This window comes from Mus pahari, chromosome 11, assembly GCF_900095145.1.
Source record: "Mus pahari chromosome 11, PAHARI_EIJ_v1.1, whole genome shotgun sequence".
Taxonomy (NCBI): Eukaryota; Metazoa; Chordata; class Mammalia; order Rodentia; family Muridae; genus Mus; species Mus pahari.
Genome location: NC_034600.1, coordinates 27675914 through 27702236, shown reverse-complemented (window position 1 = coordinate 27702236; position 26323 = coordinate 27675914). Strand labels below are relative to the sequence as shown.

The 26323-nt window shown below is 38.6% G+C and overlaps 1 protein-coding gene across 2 annotated transcripts in view; it reads right to left on the bottom strand.

The window, feature by feature from the left end:
* Cert1 (ceramide transporter 1) overlaps nt 1-26323 on the bottom strand; it is a 101940-nt gene that overhangs the window by 48033 nt on the left and 27584 nt on the right. For both annotated transcript variants that reach the window (XM_029543871.1, XM_029543872.1), the window contains exon 3: nt 21877-21993. In XM_029543871.1, coding sequence (XP_029399731.1) covers nt 21877-21993 — 117 coding nt within the window. The remainder of the gene's footprint in view (nt 1-21876; nt 21994-26323) is intronic.

The window sequence follows — 26323 nt, the reverse complement described above, 5'->3', positions numbered from 1 at the left end:
GAAGCCCAATAGAGTCAACTAACCTGGACCCTTGGGGCTCTCAGAGTCTGAATCAGCAACCAAAGAACATACATGGGCTGGACCTAGGCCTCCCACACATATGTAGCAGGCGTGCAGCTTGGTCTTCATGTGGATCTTTAACACCTGGAGCAGGAGCTATCCCTAAAGCTGTTGCCTGTCTGTGGGATGTGTTCTAGCTGGGCTGCTTTGTCTGGCCTCAGTGAGAAAGGAAGTGCCTGGCCTTGAAGAGACTTTATGTGTCAGGGTAGGGGGGGGCCCTATCTGCTCAGAGAAGGGAAAGGGGGTGAGGTTGGAGGGAGTGCCCGGGAGGCAGGCAGTGAATGGAATGTAAAGTGATTCAGTTAAAAAAAAAAAAGTCCCCCGTTCACTGTCCTGAAACAAAAACTTCTTTCTCAGCTTTGCGAGTTTAAAATGACAGCTGGCTAGGGATATATTACATTACACATTACAAATATTATATACAAATATAAGACATGATTTCTCTCTAAATATCATAGTAATGAGATTATGCCTACATTATATTAAAACATTCAATCCTTACAAAAAGAAAACAAAAAAACAATGTCAAAAACAAATGAAAACCTCCAAACAAAAAAATAAAAATAAAAAAATTGACAGTGCTCTTTTGTCCAGTAGAGGGAGTCATTAGTATACTACTCAAATTGTATGCCTGAAAAACTGACAGGGGTTACTATTGGTCAAAGAACTATCATAACCTTTAGACTAATTCCTTTATCCTATGTGCTTGGGATTTTTAGACTTCAGAATATCATAATTAACACAGTTCAAAGTTATGAACTTAATAAAATAGAAGAACTGTCTACAAACTTACTTATCTTAAAGTTACTAGGCGAGTTTGATAGTTTAACTATATGGAAGATAGATTTAACTATCATTTTGCATCATTAACCTATCTAAGCCCTAAAAATGGCATATAAATATGCCAAATATTGGATTTAAAATTGTAAAGCATTTTCTTTAAATAATTAATTTTTTCCTATTAATGATCACTAGCAAGCAACACAGCAAAGAAAAAGGCAAACATTTCCATATGGTGTCAAAAATTACCTAGTCATGGTTTAAATTAAGGGAAAAGAGAAAATACAAAAATATTAACATCAAAATATAGGACTTTTTCTGAAATGGAAATTCTAAAAAGCCCAAGCAGCTGAACTGCACCATCAACCAGCCTGGGACCCATGTTATATGAAGACAGTCTTTATGGGAAGCAAGATGCTGTATCTTAAGAGAGCAATGGATATGAGTGGCTGGACAGATGCTTCAGTAGTCAACAACCATCCTAACTCCAGCTTCAGGAACTAGACACTTTATTCTGGCTTCCAGTGACACTGCACTAACATGCCATACCCCACCCTCACATAATTAAAAAACTCCAAAAATCTTTTTAAATAGTATGTTTTAACACATTTATTCCAGAAAGCATCACTGAAAAAATAATACAATGGGAAAAGCAACAGTGAAGGTAAAGAGGGTAGGGTTCCTTTGGACTAGTACAATGAGTGTTGTTCCTGACTCCTTTGCTATCCTCATTGTACAGATGATTTTATACACTGTATTCAGAGTCACAATACTGGTTAGAAAAGGATCCGGGATTCAATTCCAGATTCATGTGCCTATCCCTAGCATGTCCTCCAGGCATCCTGGTGATGTACTTCAGACTCTTAGACAAAGGCAGGTACTGGAAGTCCTGGCAGACTGACAAAGGACTAGCTGAACAGCTAGGTGCAACTGGGCAGGAAAAAGATAGGAAATGAAAGGGTTGGGGCAATGAGGGAAAGACAAAGAGGGAAGGGGTAAGGGAGAGTCAGAGCTGGTAAAATACTATAAGGACAAAGAAAAGCCCGTGCAGGCCCTGACCCTCAGATCTCAAGCTAAGCTGTAATACCCTGGACTCTGATACCTAGGCCTGCAGAGGTCAGACTCCCAAGGGTCTCCTGCTGCTGCTGCTTCATACTTATTGTCACAAGTTGCTAGTGTCAAGTCAATGAAGGAAACAAAACCTCTTAAAGACCAGTATTTTTTGTCAACCCTGAGTATCTCGTCCATCCATAATCTCTACACAGGATTACAAAACAAAAATCCTCATCCAGTGGACTGGGGACGACTTAGATTGATGACACAGGTTTCTAACCACTTTGATTTTGTCCTCCGACAATTTCTCCCCTGTGTACTCAGGCTGAAGAATAGCAATCTATTTCTTTTATTTCTTGTTACACAGTGTTGATCTCAGCATTTCCTATCTGACCTTCCCCACAGTACTTAAATAGGGTCTTGTTAACGGCAGAAATACAACTGCATAGAATGTTAACCTTTTTTCATTTACTCTTAAATATTTTATATCAGTAATACAATAAAAGAAATCTTTTATTCCAGCATGTTTGTGGATTCCTGTTTTGAAATATGAATCAAGATGAACGTTTTTAAGTGCACAATTCAGTACACACACACACACACACACACACACACACACAGACACGAACGCACACATTGTTGTACCAACAAGCTCCAGACACTTCATCTTGTGTAAAATGGCAGCATAGCATTTCTCCCTCCTTTCAACTGTGGTTAACTACACCTGTGGCTCTAAGCTTGTCTCCTTACACACTGACCTTCAAGACTACTTAAAATCATCACTAAGTCCTTTGTCCATTGCTGAACTATTTTTAATATTGTAGTTAGGTTTTAGAAATTCTCTGTATAAAGTGGATATTATTAGAAAAATGAAAGTGTTTTTCTAATTATAAGCTCTTCTTGCTCTATGAAGTGTTTTAATGCAGTAAACCTGCCAATTTTCATGTTGAATTTGTTTCTTTTACTGCCTGGAAAGTGGAGTTACACCTAATAAATGACTGCCAGAATGAATGCTGTGAACATTTTGCCAAGTTTTCATGATGACCTTAGGTATTTCCTTCCTGGATGCCTGTGATGGTTTGTATATGCTCAGCCCAGGGAATGGCACTATTAGAAGGTGTGGCCCTGTTGGAGTAGGTGTGTCATTGTGGGTGTGGTCTTTAAGACAGTCATCCAAGCTGCCTGGAAGCCAGTCTTCTCCTAACAGCCTTGAGGTGAAGATGTAGAACTCTCAGAAGCTCCTGTACCATGCCTGCCTGGATGATAATGGACTGAACCTCTGACCCTGTAAACCAGCCCCAATTAAATGTCCTTATAAGAGTCACTTTGGTCATGGTATCTGATCACAGCAGTAAAACCTTAAGTCAGTGCCCAACTTTTTGACATCATGATACTGCCAGTCATCTACAAAGCTACCACTTATGAGTTAAAGACAAAGCCACAAAAGAAATCTCATAATGTGTTTGACGTTAGTTTACTATTTGCTGTTGGGCCACATTCATAGCTATCTTCAAGTGCATTTAGCCCGTGGCCTGTGGGTCAGACATACCAGCTAGATTCTGATCCATGTTAAGATAATTAATCATATGGTTTTGTAGTAAGTTTGGATAAGCATGATTTGTCTTTTTCAGCTCATTTTAAAGATTGTTTTGGTAATGAAGTCTCTTCAGGCTACAAATAAACATTGGGTAGATTTTCTATCTCTGCACAGAAATGTCATTAGGAATATGAAGGCACTGTATTAGACACACAGCACATTTTAGATAGACCAGAAATAGTAGCAATATTAAATTATGCAAAATAGACCACAAATTGCCATTTGTATCTCCTTTCACCTTTTAAAGTATTTTTCACTTATGTGTATGTGTGCATCTGTGTGTCAACACCTTGTATGTTCAGGTAACTGTGGAGGCCAGAAGGTGTTGAATCCTCTGAAGCTGAAGTTGTAAGCAGTTATGAACTGTCAGATGTAGGTGCTGGGAGCCAAACTTAAATGCTCTGGAAGAGCAGCAAATACCTTCGAGTTATCTCTCTCCAGCCCCACGTCCTTCCTTCTTTCCTTTCTTTCAATGATCAAATTTCCTATATTAACTTGGGAACTGTGGTGACTTGAGTGAGGGTGGCCCCCATAGGCTCATAAATTTGAATGTTTGGTCCCTAATTGGTGGGCTTTTGGGAGAAGGTATGCCACAAGGGATGGGCTTTGAAGTTTCCAAAACACATGCTAGGCTCAGTCTGGAGATCTCTGCCTACTGCACATGGATCAAGGTGTAAACTCAGTTTCTACTCACCATGCCTGCTTGCTGCAAGGTCTCTACCATGATAATCATGGGCTAACCCTCTGAAACTGTAAGCAAGCCTTCAAATAAATGCTTTCTTTTATAAGTTGACTCGGTCATGGCATCTCTTCATAGCAACAGAATGTAATTAAAACATAGTTGGTAGTGGGGAGTAGCTTACTGCAGTAACTGGCCTGCCTGACCACGCTGTTTGTTGGTGGAACTCCACATTTGGGACTCTGGATTAGAAAAGCAACTAACAGGCAGAAACCCCAGAGGAGCAATAGAGACATCAACCCACCCACAAAACTTTCAACCTAAAAATTATCCTGTCTACAAGAAATTCAGGGACTGGGGATGGAGCAGAGACTGAGGCTAACCAAAAACCAGCCCAACTCGAGACCCATTCCATGGGCAAGTACCAATCCCTAACACTATTAATGATACTGTTATGCTTGCTGGCAGGAACACGGTTGCCCTGAGAGGCTTCATCCAGCAGCTGACTCAAGACAGATACAGCCAAACAGTGGCTGGAGCTTGGGGAAGAATAGGAAGAAGGATTGCAGACCCCAAGGGGATTAGGAAGTCCACAGGAAGACCAACAAAGTCAACTAATCAGGACCGTTGGGGCTCTTCGAATCTGAACCACCAACAAAAGAACACACACAGGCTAGACCAAGGCCTCCCTGCTCATATGTAGCAGATGTACAGCTTGACCTTCATGTGGGTCTGAAACAACCAGTGCAGGAGCTATCCCTAAAGTTGTTGCCTGTCTGTGGGATATGCTCTACTAGCTGGACTGCCTTGTCTGGCCTCAGTGGGAGAGAAATTTCCGTAGCCTTGCATAAACTTGAAGTGCCAGGGTAGAGAGGATACCCAGGGGCACAATCACCCACTTAGAAGAGAAGGGGAGAGGAACATGGGGGGAAGAACTGTGTGTGTGTGTATGTGGTGCCCTGGGAGGGGTGCAGTGCATGGGATATAAAGTGAATACGTTAAAAAAGATAAAATTAAGTTAGGAAGGAAGGAAGGAAGGAAGGAAGGAAGGAAGGAAGGAAGGAAGGAAGGAAGGAAGGAAGGAAAGAAGGAAGGAAGGAAAGTAGCTGAATGCTGTAGGCGGGACTTAATGGACGGACAAGTAAGGTAGAAGTGTGGAAGATTGTATTGCTGCGAGCAATTTGCTTTGGAGGCCCATCTCAAGGTTTCAGAGCGAAACTGTATTAGTGACTAGATAGAGACCATTCTTGTGATATTTTAGCAAAGAATGTGGTTGTTTTTTGCCTTGTCCTAAAAATCTTCCCCAAGTAAAACTGGAAAGTATAGACTAATATTGACAGAGCAGATTCCATGCTAACCTAGTAATGAAAAAGAGCAAGTGGGGCAAAAAAAAAAAAAAAGGAAATAAAAAACATACAAATTTAAGGAGAAAAAGAGCCCAAGAGAATGTAGTGTTGGAGCCAAACCTTGTGCTCAAGGATCTGAGAAGTTTAAAGAGAGGCCTGAAGATAAATGGTATAAAGTGAGTGATGCCCTCAGGGAGAGACCCCTCCTGGCTAATCCAGGCTTAAGGAATTATCTGTTTGTAAAGAGCAACAATGATCTTATGGCAAATGTAACTCAAGGAGGGAACAGATTATATCCCAAGCAAGTAGAACAACTTGGCAGCTTCAGCCTTGTGGTTCTGGCTTTAGTTATAAAGGATACAGCAGTAAAGAGGTTGTGGAATCTTCTTTGGAAGTTAAGGAAAGCTGCTTAAGGCTCAGGCCAAGCATGAGGCAGGGGCGTCCCTGCATGGAGTCCTGGACAAGCTGTCATGAGATCTTTGAAGGTGTAGCCTGAATTGCATCAGAGAGCTCAAGGTTGTAGATGCCAGAGCCATAGGAAACTTACCAGGAAGAACTGCAGACAGGGTGTGGAGACAGCCCAAGAGAGGTGTATTTCATTCAGAAAAGCTGGAAGGAGCAGGAGACTGAAGAGCTAGTACCTAATAAGCTCTTTGATGTCAGACAGAGTTACAGGATTTGGAGTTTGCCCTGCTGTGTTTCAGTCAGCTTTGGTCCAGTATTTCCTCACTACACACCCTTTCCTCCCATTTAGAATGGTAATGGTATTTTCTGTGTACTGTATGTTCAAAGTATATAACCTGACTTTTGACTTTATAGGGTGTTACAGTTAAGAGACTGGCTTGAGTCTCAGAATAGACTTCAGACTTTTAAACAGTGTTGAGACTATAAAGGAATGTGGGGACTTTTGCAGTTGGACTGAATGAATTTTGCATTATGATAATGGTTACAAGCCTACATATGGGTCCAGGGAATAGAATGTGGCAGTTTAAATAAGAATGCCCCTCATAGGCTCATATATTGAATACTTGAATCCTAGTTGGTGAAACTGTTTTGGGACGGATTAGAAGGTATGTGACTAGTATTTCCTAAATACATGTTAGGGCCAGTCATAAGTCATAGGAGATTGGTCTGATGCTGCTTGTATTCAAATGTTAAATACTGGTCCCCAAGATCTGGTTGCCCCCCAATGATGATATCCTCATGTATACCAAATATGCTATGTAACCTTGCTTCCCAAGTTAATTGGTCAATGAAAGGCTAAAGCCTATGACTGGGCAATAGATAGAAGCAGGCAGGTTTTTCATTACCTAGGGTGTGTGTGTGTGTGTGTGTGTGTGTGTGTGTGCGCGCGCGCGCGTGCAGGCAGAGAAAAGGGGGAGAGAGGAAAGGAGACCAAGGGAGGAGGAGATAGATCATGAGCACATGGACAAGAAAAACAGCAAGTAAAAAGGGACATTTGACTGGGATATAAGTTAAAATAGCTCCAAAACATGCCCAATCTAGGCTTCCAGCTTGTAAATAAAATAACTGGATTGTGTGTCTTTTATACAGGTTAGCTAGAATATTTAATTCCTTTTACACTGAGCTCTCTGCCTGTGGATCAGGATATAAGCTCTCAGCTACTGCTCCAGCACCATGCCTGCCTGGTGCAATCATGCTTCCTTCATGCTTACAGACTAACTTTCTGAAACTGCAAGCCTGTCAAAAGCCAAAGCTCCCACTTATAAGTCGCTTGTCATGGTGTTTCTTCACAGCAATACAACAGTAACTAAGACAGGGACGTTTCTTCCTGTTTTCTTTGGCATATAACAATTGAATGAACATATGTCATGTACTCTATAATTCTCAAAAATACAATTCTTAAAAATGTAAGACTATTACAAACACTTCAGAACAACTAAACATTATATATCACTAAGACACTATGACGTAGAAAACACTCCCAGAGTTCTACTCCAGCCTTCATAAAAACCAGCAAGTCTCTCTCTAGCACCCCGCTCATTTCAACAGTCTTCACTGTTCAAGGCTAATTCAAGACTGTCCAAGGCTAATTCTTTTTAATGCTATTATGAATTTAATTTTTGTTGATTTCCTTTTTAGATTTTAACTGTTACTGTACAGAGATGTTAAAGGTACTATGAAATTGCCAAATAGCACCAGAAACTGGAGACTAAATGCTCAAATACATGTCTATGGGGGACATTTCTCATTTAAATGACATTTCGGGCTGGAGAGATAGCTAAGCAGTTAGAAGCACTTCCAGAGGACTCTGGTTCAATTCCTAACACTCAACATGGTGGTTAACAACCATGTGTAATTTCAGTCCCGGGGGATCCTATGCCCTCTTCCAGTCTCACAGGTACCAGGCATCTACACGGTAAACAGACATACATATTAGAAAACACCTATACTCATAAAAAAATTACAAACACAACCACCACTTTTCACTTTATGGTCCATACTGGCTAATGGTCATTTTACAAAGAAAAATGTATTTAGGGCAACTTTAAAAGTCTCTCTAGTCTTGCACAGTCTTAACACTCTTAAAATCCAAAGTGTCTTTTGAGAGATCAGGTAAACTCTTAACTGTAAACCCCTGTAAAATCAGAAACCAAGTGGCAAAATTCCAATATACAAAGAGATATACTTTACACTCCTATTTCAAAGGGAAGGGAAAGAGCACAGTGAGAAAATACTGGACCAAAGAAAGACCAAAACGCACCCAGGACAAAGAACAAATTACAAAGCTCCATGCCCAATGTCTGGGAATTGCATTTTAAATTCTCTCTTGAGCTAGTCATATCCCCTATATGCAGCTTTTCTCAGATGGTGTCTCATGGATCTGACATCTCCACCACCTGGGGGACCCTCCGCAAGCCAGACCTCACTCTTGTTTAAGGTCTCCTGATGGTGATACTTCACACATGAGCTACACCAGCACTGCATTTATATCACTCCTGTATCTCCCTCCCAACCCCAGCTTTTACTATGTTCCCCTCCCTCCCAAAGTAATGATTGTTTAGTTATTATTGCTACTTATACATACACATCTGTATGTATGTAAATATATATATATATATATATATATATATATATATATATATATATATATATATATATATATATATATATATATATACACACATACACATGTATATATAACTTACTTAACCCAATTAGCTTTGCTTACATATTCATGTGTCCAGGGCTGAGCACTTGGGGCTGGACACCCTGGCTGGGAGGGTTTCCCTGGAGGAAACTGATTATCCCTTTCTCAGCAGCCAATGACCACCTGTAGCTCTTCTTCAAGTGGTGGGGTCAGGTGGAAATTCTTCTGTTTGCATTGGCATGTCAACTGGTGATGGTATTATGCTGGTCTTTTCAGGCAACCATATTGTTGAGAATTCATGGGTGCATTTTCCATGTCATCTAGGAGACACTATCAAACAGTAGACATCATTGGCCTCTGGTCCTTTTAATTTTTTCAACCACTCTTCCAAGATTTTCTCTGAGCCTTAGGTGTAGGAGTTGCTTTGCAGATGTACCAGTTAGGGGTTGAAAACCCTAAAGTCACTAATTCTCAACGAATAGACTAGTTGTAGACCTCTGTAACAGTGCCTATGTGTTACAAAAAGAAGCTTATTTGATAAGGGGTGAGAGCTAAGTATACATATTTAATATGTATACATATTTAGAAAACAGAAATTATATTGCATACAGGACCTAAAAGTAGTGGGATCTTTTCTAGGGTCGATAATCTTTCCAGTAGCTGGCTAGTTTTACAGCATCTGTCAAAATTCCTTCCTATTGAGCATGCCTAAGCCTACAGATAATTGTTGGTTATCCCTAAGATACTACCACCACTACTGCACAACTGTGGCTATCTTGCTGGTCCAGTCATCATTGTGGTTTACTGGCTTTCCAATTGGATAGGACTACTTTTGTTTGATAATTTGCACGGAATCTTCTAAAACTATGAGAGTCAACACAAAGGAAGAAGGCTTCCAGGCCAGTTCTAGCTTGATTCCTCCAACTCCTACATCTGAAATGCTAGACTTTACTTTCACAGATCCACCCATTGACCTCTCAGGGCCTTTGTATGGCCACATGTTGCTTGGTCTCAGCATCTCTGAAACCTAGAATGAAGAACTCATGACCCCGTCCCCTGACCCCACTCTTGTGGTTTTCACATTTACAAATCCAATACACTCTCAAGTCTGGCTGCCAGCTTGGAATGGATCCTCACGCTCTTTGACTACATTAGCAGCACAGTTCGTATTTTGAAGCAATTGCTTTCTTGGGATTTCTTTTTCACAAGCAGTAAGCTTAGCTGGGTGAGGCCTTGCCAAGAAGGCATCCTTCTTACTGTCCCCTGAGGAGAAAGAGGCCTCCCCTTAAAAGTGCCCCTTAACAATTAGGCTCCCTAGTACACTTTTTCTTTCCAAAATGTATACTTTGTATTTCTGTCTCATTCACTTTTTTCATTGTATTTTCACTGCATAAGAACTGTAAGTAATAACTATGCCACACATCTGATATTATGCTATCTTGAAATCTCCTTGCCCAAAGAAATTACTTTTTAATTTAGCCTCAGAAAAGATCTTAGCACACAGATTCTGGTCTTAGCAACCAGATTCTTTACCAAAATTTCACATGAATATCCTCTAGCCTAGTTTCCAATATAGTCCTTGCTTCCCTCTGAAATACCATAATCCAGGCTTCCATTTTCCCAATTCCTCTCAGCATGTAGTCTTCTAGGAACCTAACAGAATGGCAGCAATAAGCTCTGCTTACAATACTCAACTACACTAAGTCCTGAGTTCCAAACTTATCTATCTACCTTCAAGCTATTCATAGCAACAAACCATTCCAAAAATAACTTCCCTACTGGTTGCTTTGATGAAACACCAAGACCAAGTTGTACATCAGTGTTTCATATGGCTTATGGTTCCAGAGGGAGAGTCCAGAATGCTGAGGAAGGCATGGTGGCAGGCAACCAACTCAGGACACTGAGAGTGTCCACTGTCAAGCACATGCAGCAAGCTGAGAGTATAATAAATAGTTGGCTCTTGGTTGTCAAGGTGACTTTCTCCAGAATCAACTACAATCCAAGCGGCTGGGCAGACCCAGGAGGAATGGTTTATTGTCCGTTTTAAATCGGAAAAACCTACCCTAAATCTGGGCCATACCCTTTGGTGGAAGCCCACATATAAAAGGACACTGAAAAAGGTGTTACTTTTTGCCATTTTTCTCTCACTGTCAAGTTCACATATGTTCCTGCTGAGGTATTCTGTCACTGGTATTAGACCCTGCTTCTCTGGGATTCCAAAAGAGACTGAAGACCAGCAGCATTTTAGGACTGAAGACCAGCGGCGCTTCAAGACTGAAGACCAGCAGCGCTTTAGGAGTCCTCCAGGTGATTTTTTTTTCCATTTATTGCATGTTTCAGTTACAGAATCTCTTTATGATTCTTTTTAGATTCTTTATTGATAATTTTTATATTTTTAAAGATTCTCTTTTAGCTCTTAAAGCACCATTAAGGCAGTTGATTTAATATTTTTCCCTACTAGATTAACCTTCAGATTTTTTTCAGGGATAATTTCTATTTTTTTGTTCCTTTAAAAGCATCATCCGTTCCTACTTCTTTGTATGAATTACAATTATTTTGCTGATGTAAAATGGAATCTTTAAATCTAACAGTGTTGCACTCTGTCAACTGTACCTTTCTCCCTCAAGGCTTTCTCACTACTCTGTATTGCGGTCCATACGTCATCTCTGAGTCTGAGGTGTAAAGCCAGGTCCATACGTCATCTCTGAGTCTGAGGTGTAAAGCCAAAGTCTTCTTCGGACTGACGTTTTTGTGTCTGTGTTGTTTCTGACCTATGCAAGTCACTTTGCAATTTCCCTTATACACTAAGCAGTTTAAAAACTCTTAATTCTTATCATTTTGCCACCAAAAGGGGAAAGAAAAAAAAAAACTGAGGGAATGTAATTGAAAGTTACTACTTCAAGGGGCCATAAAGATGGCTCAGCTAAGAGCTTTAGCTGTTCTTCTGGAAGACCTGGGTTCAATTCCCAGCACCTACATTGCAGCTCACAACCATCTATAACTCTAGTTCCAGGAGACTGACACTCTCATACAGACATATATACAGGTAAAACACCAAGGCACACACACACACACACACACACACACACACACACACACACAAACAAATAATTTTTAAAAAATCACTTCAAAATAAAGGAGAAAATCTTGCTACAATGTGAGGCTAAGAATGCAAAAATCACTTCCAACCTCTCTGCTTGAAGCTATAATAAAGAACATTAATAAAAATCACAGAACACAGGCTGGTGAGATGGCTCAGTGGGTAAGAGCACCCGACTGCTCTTCCAAAGGTCCGGAGTTCAAATCCCAGCAACCACATGGTGGCTCATAACCATCCATAACAAGATCTGACGCGCCCTTTCTGGAGTGTCTGAAGACAGCTACAGTATACTTACATATAATAAATAAATAAATCTTTAAAAAAAATTTTTAAAAAAAATCACAGAACACACCTCCATATTATAAGACAAGGGTTCTTTGTCCTAATCTTTGTTCCCACAAACTAGGTACACACCTGACAGCTATGGGGCTGAAGGTGGGTAACTGTTACTGTTGTAGGGGCTGAAACTAGCTAAAAACTAACAATGTTCTACCATTTATGCCTATCCTCAACCCTAGACACTGGAAGCTTTCCAAGGGCTTCAGACTTTCAGAGTAGTCACTTATATTAGGCAGATTTGGTAGCACAGTGTTTTTATAGGTGGCGAAAAGGATTTCTGCTCTGTGATCTCATCAAATCCTCACCCATTAATAATGGATTGAAAGGGAAAATGTACATGAAGTAAGGAATGGCTTTAAATGAAGAGTAATTGTTTAGGTTTGTAAGACTAAAAGTAGAGGTTTTTTCTGTATTTTTCTCATGTAATTAAAACACCACAGAAACCTGTAAAATATATACAAAAAGAGAATTTGCAGGATGGATTTAAAACGCATCATAAGATTTGTCAGATTTAACCATATGGGGAACATACACAACTCTTTAGCCATGAAAAAAAGCTGAAATTAAGTAGAAATAGAGTACTGTTTTTTAAATAGAGTACTGTTTTAGGGTACTGTTTTTTGGATAGCATCCTACTGACTGATCAATGATCACATGATCCATTGGGTTTCATTTCTATGTAAGCTGGGAGTAGCACTTATATTTGAAGATACTCTAATAACAATACACTTACTTAAGCCTGTAATTACTCCTTCTATTCCTCAACGTATCAGATGGGTAGGACTATATCCAACCAAACTAACGGGCTAAGAACTGTAGAGTAATGTAAGTATTCCTAGCACTAGCCTTACTTTATATGTTTCATGTGTCTGAAAAATAATAGAATTCTTTGTAATGAAAACACTACTAGCCCATTCATTCATGCTAGTACCCAGTCTGCCTCAGTGCTACCACTATCAGATGGACAAAGAACATTGATCAGGGAATCAAGGAAATAGAAATAAAGAGCTATTTAGACCTGAAGACTTTAGAGCTTTTAGACCACTAAAAGACTTGAAGGGAAAAGAATCATTCTGTATCCTTTGATCGTTTTTAAAAGAAACATTTTTTCCCAGCTAGTGTTTAATCCATGCATAAACTTAGCAAATTGTTTCTACTATCATCCATACATGTAAGCAATGGCACCCACCATTACTTTTCCATATCAAAAACAGAAAAGCAGAACCCATCTGCTCTAATGACTGCCTGAAAGTTTCACTCCCAAAGGAAAATTCTATACAACATTAAGCTATTGTACAAAATGGCATATATTTATAACATGTAATTTCATATTTAAAGTCATCTATATTAGTTAGCAATATGAGATAGAACTCAAACATTGTTTTTGCCCTCATCTGTTTCTTAGCTAAAGAAACGTAGTAATAGTCACATCGTTCCTGGGAAATATGTGACTAAACATTTTAAACACTTATAAACCTAATAAAACTATACCACAGTGTCAGACTTTCATGGCATTGCACTCTGAAGGACTAGAAGTAGAGCCCTAGGAGGCAAATAGGAGACAAGAGCTCCAGGCAGCTCAGTGTACTTCTCAACTAAGCACTTCACTTCCCGTTGCTTCTTTCCAAGGCAAAGAATGGGATTTTTCCTGCCAGAAGACTCAAACCTGCCATGAGGGCTTCTGGGGTGAGAACAAATCAGTTTTCTCTTTTTGCATGGCTTATGTACTCCAATACAATAGCCTAAACTAGCCAATTCTGGGGCAGAAAGAGAGCCCACCCTAACTCAAAACACAGAAAAGTTTGAGCTCTGCCAGAAAAACTTGGAATCCGACTTTGGACCCTTTCTACATAGGGAGTCTGTCTCTTTGTGCACTTCTGCTTTTAATAAAACTTGGCGGAGTGCTAAGACCTTGCTTTCCCTGCTTTTTGATTCTTTAAATTGGCAGAGAAAAAGAATCCATTCCTATATCCTTAGATGATCTCAGCATGATGGCCTCACAAGTATAACTTAATCCCATTCATAAGTTTAAACAAAAAAAAAATCATAATTGTATGATTAACTGAGACTGGACCAGGGACGATCAATTTATACTAATTTATATGAAAAAGCAACCAATCAAGTTCGCTTTTCTTCTCTTCTCTTCCTGTCCTTTTTTCCTTTTTCCTTTCTCCTTTTTCCCCTTCCTTTCACTTCCTTTCCCTCCCTCCCTCCTTCCTTCCTTCCTTCCTTCCTTCCTTCCTTCCTTCCTTCCTTCCTTCTTCAGTTGGGCACTACAAAGAGTTTAGGGCAGCCAAAGTTGAACTTAAACTGAAGCAAACTCAGCAAAGAATGTAACAAACCAAGGAGGAGAGATGGAGGGTGAACAGAAGTTACAAATAAACAAGAACTATGACAGAAAAAGAGGAGGATAAAAATAACCTGCATCAACTGTACCAAGGGCAAAACCTGGAAAGGAAGCAAATTTTGTTACCAATCAGAGCACTTAAAAGTTAAGTGCACAGCCGAGACTTTCTTTGATCAAGTATGGTATTCTATACTTTTGGGTGCTTAGGACAATTTTATCACTTATTTTTTTCATATTTAAACTTCTTTTTTAATTATTATTATTTTCTTTATTTACATTTCAAATGCTATCCCTATCCACCCACTCCCACTACTTGGCCCTGGTGGTCCCCTCTATGGGGCATATAAAGTTTACAAGACCAAGGGGCCTCTCTTCCCAATGATGGCCAATTAGGCCATCTTCTGCTACATATGCAGCTAGAGACTCTAGCTCAGGGGGTACTGGTTAGTTCAAATTGTTGTTGCACCTACAGGGTGGCAGCCCCCTTGGGTACTTTCTCTAGCTCCTCCATTGGGGGCCCTGTGTTCCATCCAATAGCTGACTGTGAGCATCCACTTCTGTGTTTGCCAGGCACTGGCATAGCCTCACAAGAGGCCGCTATATCAGGGTCCCTTCAGCAGAATCTTGCTGGCATGTGCATTAGTATCTGGGTTTGGTGGCTGATGATGGGATAGATCCCTGGATGGGGTAGTCTCTGGATAGTCCATCCTTTCATCTTAGCTCTAAATTTTGTCTCTGTACCTATATCCTTTCATGGGTATTTTGTTCCTTATTCTAAGGAGGGATTAAGTATTCACACGATGGTCATCCTTCTTGGTTTTCTTGTGTTTTGCAAGATGTATCTTGGGTATTCTAAGTTTCTGGGCTAATATCCGCTTATCAGTGAGTGCATATCTAATGACTTCTTTTGTGATTGGGTTACCTCACTAAGGATGATATCCTCCAGATACATCCATTTGCCCAAGAATTTCATAAATTCATTGTTTTTAATAGCTGAGTATTGTGTAAATGTACCACAGTTTCTGTATCCATTCCTCTATTGAGGGACATCTGGGTTCTTTCCAGCTTCTGGCTATTATAAATAAGGCTGCTATGAACATAGTGGCGCATGTGTCCTTATTACCAGTTGGAAGATCTTTTGGGTATATATATATGCCCAGAAGAGGTATTGCTGGGTCCTATGTCCAATTTTCTGAGGAACCGCCAGACTGATTTCCAGAGTGGTTGTACAAGCTTGCAATCCCACCAGAAATGGAGGAGTGTTTTTATCACTTATTTTAGAACTTAGACTGGCCTCTATTCTCATAAGCTAAAGGGCATAATTAAAGTGAACGATCTTTCATAACAGTGTTTGTATTTTTTCAGAATTTTAATTCATTTGACCTAAGTAGACATCTAAGTTCAACTTTTCAAATATCTGCACACTTCATGGCTCTCAGTCCTGAGTGACTCTCTGCAGCTTCACACCCTCATGGACTCTTGGTGTTGTAGTACTGAAGACTATACTCAAGCCTACACACAGACCCGACAGACTTCCTGAACTTTTCAAACTGATTCATAGGAATTTCTATGATTAGACAAAAAAATCTTATCAAGTTAATGTCTTCAGCTGCGTGTATGATAAATGCCAAATACAATCAAGTTGGATATTGCAGAAAGCTTAGCAGAAATAGTTTCATCATTATAAATAGCTTTACTGTGTTAGAGTTAAAAACCTTTCCTCTTTATTTAGACAAAAAGGGGGAAATGTTACAGGATGTTTGATCGCACTGAACCCTGAGATTGTGTTATATTCTGGAAAAACCTGTTTTTAGTTGTGATGTAGCTCAGCTCTAGCACACATTTGTAATCTAAGAGTTTTTTGCTTGACTATTGTAAACAGGATTAAATGAAGTCAACCACAGGTCAAGCGGCGCAGCAAGCAACCAGTTCACAGAAAGTGAACATAGGGAGTAAGTGGAAGTCAGGAGGACAGATAGAGAGGTACACAGGAAGTAGAAAGGAGAGTCATTGACTTCAAGAGGTTTTTGAGATGGCATGGGAGAAGAGAATGTTTGTGGGACACTGGCTGAGGAGGAAGGTCAGCTGGGTCCTTTCTCTGCCTCCCTGAGCTAGCAGACTTTCACCCCAGCACCTGGATCCTGAGTCTTCATTGGTAAAATCGAATGATTCAGATTTTTTTAAAATTTTTTTTTTCTTTTTCACTGCTCATATAAAATGTTCTCAATTTACTTTTGATATTTTTTTAAATTTGTTGAAATTAAAAATTTGCAATTGTGTTTAGTCATTATCACAAGAATTTTAACTGTCAAAGACACCAGGGATGTATCACAATTCTTAAAAATGACACTAATAAATCATTTATACACTTCTTTCATAAATTGGTGAAACAAAAAATGCACACAGAGGCCCTTAAATATAGAGGCATACCAATACCAGAAAAATGTTCATTTAATCCAAATACAAACCAATCACCTAAACTTCATATATTTTTATTTTACAAAGATTAAACACCATTCTCATTTGAAAGGCAAAATGCCAAGAGTTTTAAATATAAAATAAAACTTTTATCTTAGTAAGATATTCACTGTTGTATAAAATATAAATTGACTCAAAAAAAAAACAAAGCCAAAAATTGTTTTTAAATGAAATTACTCATTTCATATATACATGGCCTTCCTTTTCTGTATATTTTGAAAACAAATCTGATTTAAAAATGACTTTAGAACTGAGTACTTTATTTTAATAACAGCTATTATTTAACATACACTAAAACATGTAATATCTAATATAACAAGAAACAAACAGAAGTCATCTCTTTGAGACTTTTGCTCCCGGTGAGCAGGTTATTCTGGGATGAATATACTAAGGAAGGAAAGCGTAAGTAGACACTGAGTATAGGACCCTCCTACTGTATTAATAATTAGTAATCACTCTAACACTGGGCATTAAAGGTTAAAGGTAGAATTTGGGAGACTTCAAAAAATTGTAAATTTTATGTGCCCAATTTGATAATTCTTACAAATTAATATATCTGAGCCCATATTACCTTGTAGTCTTAAAAAAAACACCATAAACATGAAGATTTATTAAAATATGAGAATAGCCTGAATCAAGAAGTCCATGACTTAAGTCAGTAAGTTATTTCCTGAAAATATATACTTGTAGGATGGCAGAAGAACTTATTGGCTAAAAGCCCACCCTCTTGGGTTGGAAAGACTGGTTCCTTTACTAACTAGTGTCTAACCTTGGACAGGCTACTTAATCTTTCTGTGCTTCAATTACCTCAGGTAAGAATTATATTCTCATATATATATATATATATATATATATATATATATATATATATATGAGTCAAGAAGTCTTATAATACAAAACCCTTGTTTCTCATACATGCACCTATTGAGAATCAGAGAGAAGAGAATAAAGCCATGTGCTGTATATAGGTATGAAATATATTGACATAGAGCTTATTGTATAATGAGTATAAGAGGATCCTGGGAAGGAACAGAAACCTTCAGTCCTTCCAGATGTTAAATATTAATAAAACCTGTCTGGAACTTCTAATAAAACAAACCCACCACAAGAACCAATACATCCCAATCCAACCCAACCAAACCAAATAAACAAACAAACATAAACCAAAATAACCTTCCAGTGACATCAGAACAGAAAGATATGTTTACTCTTCCAAGTGGACTGTCCAGCTATCCAAAGGGCAGGTAATAGACAGAGAAAGTAACTGTGAATTGAATGAGCTGAAATGATCAGAGTCCACATCATTAAAGCTCTACATTTTTTTGTTTATCCTGAGTAGGTTATATTGCTCACCTGTTTGTTTTTATTTGGAGGTGGAGAAAGAGGAAACATATAGCATGCTATCATATTTCATTTTATAGGAAACTTACCAAGTGTATACATCTAGTACATAGTAGTGGCATGACGCCAAAAAAAAAAAATATATATATATATATATATATGGATCTGATTGTAGCAGTACTAAACCACTAGTCTATACAACGCATTGCCTTTTATGGCCAACCAAGAGCAAGAAGAGAAATTCTGTTAGTTTGTACACATAGGCTAGGAGAATTCAGATGATGTATTAATTTTTAAGAATTGGTCTTAAGAAAACTGTGTTCCAGCAATGAGTTTACCAGTAGTAATTGATACAAAAGAGAATTAATATAAAATCAAATGCTAAAATAGAATGAACTAGCAGGGCAGTGGTGGCACCCATCTTTAATTCCAGCACTCGGGTGGTAAGGGCAGGCAGATTTCTTGAGCTCAGGGCCACCCTCATCTACAGAGTGAGTTCTGTAGACTCAAACAGCTAGAGGGAGAAAAATTGTGTAGAATTAAGAAAACAAAACAAAAAAACAAAATAAATCCTCCAAAACAAAATCAGAATGAACTAGAAGTTAGTAGCATAATACACAAAATATTTAATTTTACTACAAATATGTCAGCACCTTGTAAAATGTTACTTTCTTTACTTTCCAGGGTGGCAGAGAGAAGATAAGCCACATAAAGCACATGGTACACTAACTGGTACTCAGTGACCTCTAACTGGAACTCAGTGACCTCTAGAAACTGGCAGGTCTCAGTGTCATCGTCGCCTCAATAATTTGGCATTAATTCTAAAGATCAAGTTAACTTCATGTTTACTTTAGTAAAATTTCCAAGTGAAATTGTCAACAGTCCTTAATGATATTGACCCAGGAAATACATTACTCTATCTGCTTTATTAGGGAAAGAAAGAAGATAATTTGTAAATTAAAGGTAGTAACATTTGAAATTTTTCCTTTAGTTAGTTAAAGAAATCAAAATAATTTAGTTTTAGGATTTACAGTTAATTTACATATCAACTAACATGCTGCTTAGCTGTCACACATCACATACTTTGTTTTTGTACATTAAGCATGAATAGAAATACCAAAATTTATTTGTTTTAAAAGTAGCTGTATTTTTTTAGCTTTTCCAAAGAACTTAAGATCAGCTTAAGTCTCATCTATGAGATTCAAAGAAATCAATAACATAAACTATATGCTTTATGTACTTATCTCCACTCAAAATAGAAAATAAAAATGGAAACTTGCATAGTATCTGGGTTGGACTATACTGAGGAGAGAGAACAAAATAAACTCTCAGAGAAAAGAATAGCCATAAGTTGAAATCAATTGACCAAAACATTAAAGGTCAAATCTGATAAAAATATACAATTTGGTCCTGCTTAAATGACATCTTTAATCACCAATGAGAGAGCTGGCCCTGAATGAATATAATCAACTTTCCAGGTGTATACATTTAGCCACTTTCATTGAATGTTCAACTCTTCTTCCAGAGACAATATGCTATAATTTACTGAATCTATTGACTCCAAAGCCTTTGCTTTTTCAACTATACTATAAGCAGGGACATTTGTCACTTTGGAGATGGATGTGTATACACACACACACACACACACACACACACACACACACACACATATATATGAGATACATAATTTATAATGATGCATATTTTATGTAAAGATAAATGAGAGCTTATCTATCCCCTATTATAGCTTTGACCAGAAGCACAACCAACTGACAGTGGAGGGAAGTCTGGAAGGTTAGTTACAAATGCCCAGAGTCACATGTGGCAGAAGCTGCTGTGAGTCCAAGTCAGTTTGGCTTCAAAGGAATGAGATTCTAAAATACTGGTTCATCTTGTTTTTAAATAATAAAAATGACCCTCATTTTTCATGTATATGCTCTCTTATGAAGTTATAGCCAAAACACAACTAAGACTTAGAAAACATTTTAAACCAACATAATATTTATTTTATTAACTGAAAATAAACCAAGAAAGGGAAAGGAGAGCTAACAAATCACTGGTATCAAGAAGAATGTTCTCATGCCGTATCAGATGGACCTGGTTTTTCTTGTTTTGTGCTGCCTATGTGTCTTGTGGCTGCCAAAAATAAAACAGGTCTTTCAACTCTAAATGTGTTGACAGTCATGTGAACAAGTAAAGACAAGTCTGCAAACAGGCACAAATGCTCTTAAGTCCCTGAAGGATGGTACAATGACTCCAGAACTCTGCCCAGGCTCTGCCATACTAGTGCACTAGGACTAAGGAGGGCTACTGGTATGGTTCTTTAGACTACTCACCAGTGAAACAGACCACAAAGCTTAGCCTTAAGTCATAGAGCATGCCCTAAGCAGTAATACCAGTTTCTGGACACTTTCTATAAGATTCATAGTTATAAAAAAAAAAAAAAAATCAAATGATTTTCAAATGGTTGTACGATAAAAAAATCTGCTCAAATGATTATAATGACTATAAAAATGAACACTGACATTTTTAAGCATTAAGTTCTTAAAATTGAATGTTATTCATTAATTCATTTTAACAAGATAATTTCAAAAACATTGTTGATAAAGCAGATCCTAGACAACAACAGAAGATCAGCGGGCACGAGGAGGCACACCCTTAATCACACCACCTGGGAGTAGGAGGGAGAGAGGGCTCTGAGTTCAAGAGCAGCTTGGGCAGAGAGACTCTCAAAAACCAAACAAACGAAACAAAAAAAATCAAATCAAGTTTTAGTTTATGAAATAGGTTATGTTTTTATTTCAATTAATAATAAAAATATTTATTTTAATAAATACCTCTGTGCAACTGCAGTGCTACACCAAAACAAACAAACAAACACCAAAAACCAAAAGACAAAAAAAACCCCAAAAAACCCAACATTCTAAAGTGTCTATCTGACTGCCTTAATCTTTACCACTCCACCAAACAAAGTTCCATTTTTCAGTAATATACTTCATAATTCTTTACATTGAAGAACTAGCCTGCCTCCATCTTAGGCTTAAAGGCCACCTTATAATAAAGACAAACGAGGTTCATTTCTGCTTATGATTAAACCTGTTTCTTGGCTATGCCTAACTTGTAACTTTGCCCCACTTGTAACATTAACTACAAATGGTTCTATACTGCCTGTTCCAGGAATGGCAATCTACTCATGCTTTTGTTTAAAAAGTTGTTTATAATAATCTTGCAACCCTGCGTTTGTTTCCAAAGGTTCTCTGACCGCCTTGTTATACCTACCTTTGTTATGCCCACCTTGCAACCATGTCTTTGTTTCGGGTGGATAGGATTAACCTGTAGACTAATGATGCTCAGCTCCTGTAACTCTGCCTTTTTGCCTGCCGAGCCCTCTCATTTAGAGCCCCACCCGAGCTACAAAAGCACTGTCTTCTTCTCATCCCATGTTGCCCTCTTGAGCCCCACCTCAGGTAGAGGCAGCCCGGGCACATGAATAAAAAAGCTTGCTTTAAGCACACCATGACGACTTAGGTCAGCAATCTTTCTCCTTCCATCTTTGGGATTAACAAGTCAAGATTACTGTGAAGGAGTTATCACCTAGAATACTAGGTAGACTTCCACAAGCAGGTGATCATCAGTGATCTTACCTTGTGCTGTTCAATGGCATCTATCCATTGCTGTCTGTGATCTGGATCCTGAGCACGAAGATACCAAACACTATCATTTACACTAATATCAAACCGACATTCATCAAAATCATGAGGCTGTGGAAAAAGTAGAAAGTGAAAAACCAAGTTAATTATATTTTTAGAATATCGTTCCCTTCATCAAAAAAATGTGAGCATACTCTATGCCAAAAGATTCTTACTTTTTAATCTTTCTACTGAAATGTATTTCAAGATGTCTCCGACACTTGTCAGTTATATATACAAAATCCAAGTTTCATTCACTACTCACACAAATGATTTGACATATAATCTATAAACATCTATTTAAAAAACACAGACTACTGTTCATCAAATGATTAGAGTTAGCTTAAGTAGTGGGAACATCACCAAAACCATAATTTTAAAAGAAGTTTTAGAGAAAACATTTACTATCTTTTCCCCTTATTGTTCAAAAGTGAATTCCAGGGGCTCAAGAAACATTATCCCCCAGAGGAGGAGCTCCAGGAAGCTAATGATTGCTAGGGGATGGGAGACACTTCTTTAGTGTTGCTTATGCCCCTCGCCCACACTCTGCAAACAATCCAATAAACTCAGTGAAGCACACACACCAAAGTCAGGGAAGTTGACATAGTTTAACAGTTGATGGGGAAAGGATCATGGTGTGTGAAGAGGGATGAGAGAAGTAATGGAAGGCACTAGGATAAAATATATACATAAATCAAGTGTCCTGGCATAACTGTCCTCAGAGGCTTAACTCAGCAACTGTGGAAGCAGGCGCAGAGACCCACAGCCAAACATTAGGCAGAGCTTGAGGAACCTGGCAGGAAACGGGAAGAAGGAAGGTAGGAGCCAGAGGGGTCAAGGACACAACAAGAAAACCTAAGAATCAACTAACCTGGGCCCCAAAGCAACCAGGGAGCCTGCAGAGGACTGCCCTAGGCCCTCCGTACATGTTTAACAGTTGTGTAGCAAGATGGTCCCGTGGCACTCCGAACAGCAGGAGCTGGAGCTGCCTCTGACTATGTTGCTTTTGGGAACCTTTACCCCTACTAGGCTGCCTTGTCTGGCCTCAAAAGGAGAAAAAGATGCACCTAGTCTAACCGCAACCTGATATGCCAAGGCTGGTCGATATCTGTGAAAGGCCTTCCTGAGTTTTTTGGAAGAGAAAGGGAGGAGGGGCAGATTGGAGGGTGAGAGAGGAGAAACTGTGGTCGGGATGTAAAGTAAATAAATAAAGTAATTTTTCAAATAAAATAAAACCAACCATACAAAAGTAGAGAACATAAAGTGAGGGCTAGTGAGTGAGTGTGTTTGCACAAGGCTGGCTACCTGACTTTGATCCCTGGAACCCATGGAAGAGACTCCAGAAAGATATTCCCTGATCTTCTTGTGAATACATGGTATATCCTACATACCCAAAATAAATAAACATGAATCAATCAGCACCCTAAATTACAGACAACAGAAACTGACCTGGTTCACATGAGGAATCTATGGAAAAACTAACTGGTAGCTTGCACTGCATAAGCACAGAAAAGAATCAGAACAAATTAGGTAAGAGGAAAAAAGTCCTGGCTGAGACTGTACTACCTATGGTATATGTATGGCAGGGCCGCTTTGCTGCTGGGCCTTGCAAACCAGCCATTGCTGACACTGCTGACACTAGAAACTAGAGAAGTCCCGTGTGTGATGTACGCATGTGGTCCTGCACCTGCGTGTGGGAAGAGGGGTGGATGTCAGGTGTCTTCCTTCATTGCTATCTTTTTTTTAAAGGGAGAGTTTCTGACTTGTAGTGGCTATTCCTGGTTGTCAACTTGACTATATTTGAAATGAACTACAATCCAGAATTGGAAGGCTCACCAGTGAACCTAATCTGGAGGCTGGGAGATACAAGTTTCTGATCTGGATCTTGGTATGGAGATCTTGAGACCCAGTGGTGACTGAATCCAGAAGATTAAGACAGGGAGATCTCCGAGTTCAAGGTCATCTGGGATTAAAGGTGTGGTGGCACACACCTTTAATCTGGGCTACACCTTCTGCTGGGGACCATATAAGGACATTGGAAGAAGGGAGTCGGGCTCTCGCTCTTCTGCCTGCTTGCCGTGTGGGACTGAGCAACTGCTAGATCCTTGGAATTCCATTCACAGCTACTACTGAACCATTGTTGGGATTGGACTGCAGACTGTAAGTCATCAATAAATTCCTTTACTATATAGAGACTATCCGTAAGTTCTGTGACTCTAGAGAACCCTGACTAATACACTGACTTAACCTGGAATTCATCAATTTGGTTAGGCTAACTGGCCAATGAGCTCCCAGGAATATTCCTACCATCATGCCCTGCTCACTAACACTAGGGTGATAGGAATACTTCAACATGGCTTTTATACTAGGATCCAAACTCAGGTCTTGATGCATGTACAGTAGACATTTTACTGACAGCTTTATCTCCCCGGCCTTCCTTCTCTACTTCTATTTATAGTAATGTTCCAGAATCAAAAGTCTAAAGAGGAATCAAAGTGTGTGTGGGCACACACACAACGTAATAAGCAGTTTAAATGGCTAATTCTTATGCCTATATGCTACTTGGGGAGGTAACCATAGAGAGATGGTGGGTAGAGAGAGAAAATTAAGTATCTGGCCTTTATAGATTATATGTGGGAGCTATTCTACTCATACAGAATGTCTCAAGGGCAGCTTATTCTTGCAGAAAAAAAAAATGCTAGTTTTTAATTCTATTTACCTTACACATTGATTAAATAAAAGAGAAATGAAAATATACTTGATAAAATAAAATATAATTGGGAGTAGAATCTACAGCTTAAGCAGGTAGAAGACAGTAAAGCAACATAAAACTTATTAAAAATGATTCCAAGTACTTATTCAATACGAAGATGACTAAGTTTGGCTGCACTGTGGCTAAGCCAAGTCCTGTCCCGGAATACATAGAATTACTGTCACTGTGCATGGTAACACCAGGGAAGGCAGAGGTGGTAAGGAGGTCAATGGGCTACGCTCAGGCCTAGTACAGTATCATCATCTTGGGAAAGTCTCCACAGTCTTGGGAATGAAAACGATGGTCTTCAGATACAGAAACTAGCTGGTATCAGTGACCCATATACAGAGAGACTAAGTCTAACCAACCATGCATCTAAGGAATTTCAGCACGTATCAGTGAACATACCCTATTGCTAATTAAAAGATTTATAATGAGAAACATATTTCAATCATATGGTAAATATATCCCTTGTAAATAATTCTATATAGAAAATATATCTTATGAATCAAAATAAGGAGTTAGATTAAAACTAGGCAATTTTAATATCTAGTAGCACCAAATATAATGCAATTGTTTTTCTAACTTTCCTTTTAAATGCTTGAATCTTGTTCAGCTTTCCAACACATTAAAACTCCCTATGGATATAGAAAGAATGGCTCTACTAGTTCTCCCCAACTGGCTCCAAAAGCACTTTCACAAACAGGGCGACCCACGCCAGTGGGCAAGGAGAAGCAGGAATGCAGCCTAACACAAAACTGTACACTTACTTAAAACACCAAGATTTTCAGTGTGTGATGGGTGGGAGTGTGGTTGTAGTGGCGTGTGATGCAATTTTGTGGTTCTTGATGATAAACTCTGCAGACAGCAATGTATCACAATGTCAAATGGTTGAGTATTACCTGAAAGGGTCACCTTTTCTTGAACTTGCCATACATGTTGCAGTAAAAGCACCCAAATGTTTATATTATATAAAACGTCCATATGTACACACTTGTAACAAATAATTTTCTCAAAGAAAAAGTTAAATCAGGATTAAAAAACATACTGATTTAACCTTCACACAGTACAGCCTTATTATCTAAAATGTCTACTTAACTCCATGTATGGAGATTAAATATACATCTTAAAATACCAATGTATATAAAAACATAAAATATATTTTAGATAATTTGGCAGGAAACATTTCATAGTTGTGTGTGTGTTACATAAATACAAAAAATTGTGTTCACCTTGATGAGATAATTTTATCCTGACTCTACTCAAATTCAACAGAAATCCTGATTTTCTTTCCTTCATGGTCTATTCAGTACCTCAATCTTCGCACATATTTAGCATACCTAACAGAACGAGTTCGAATTCATCTGAATTCATCAGACCATTGCCTCTCCTTAACAATGCTGGGGGTAATGAGAATATTTTGATTTTCTGTTTTGCATGAGTAACACACCCTTTCCTTAGAGGCACAACCGATGCCTTGCCCAATGTCATTATGGAGATTATGACAACCAAAAGACGGCAGAGAAAAGTATTTTGTACAAAAAAAACAAAAAAAAAAAAAACCCAAAAAAACTATTTTAGTTCTAAGTATCCTAAATATTTCAAACCTTTCCTGCAACTACTGATTCATTAAAAAAAAAAAAAAAAAAA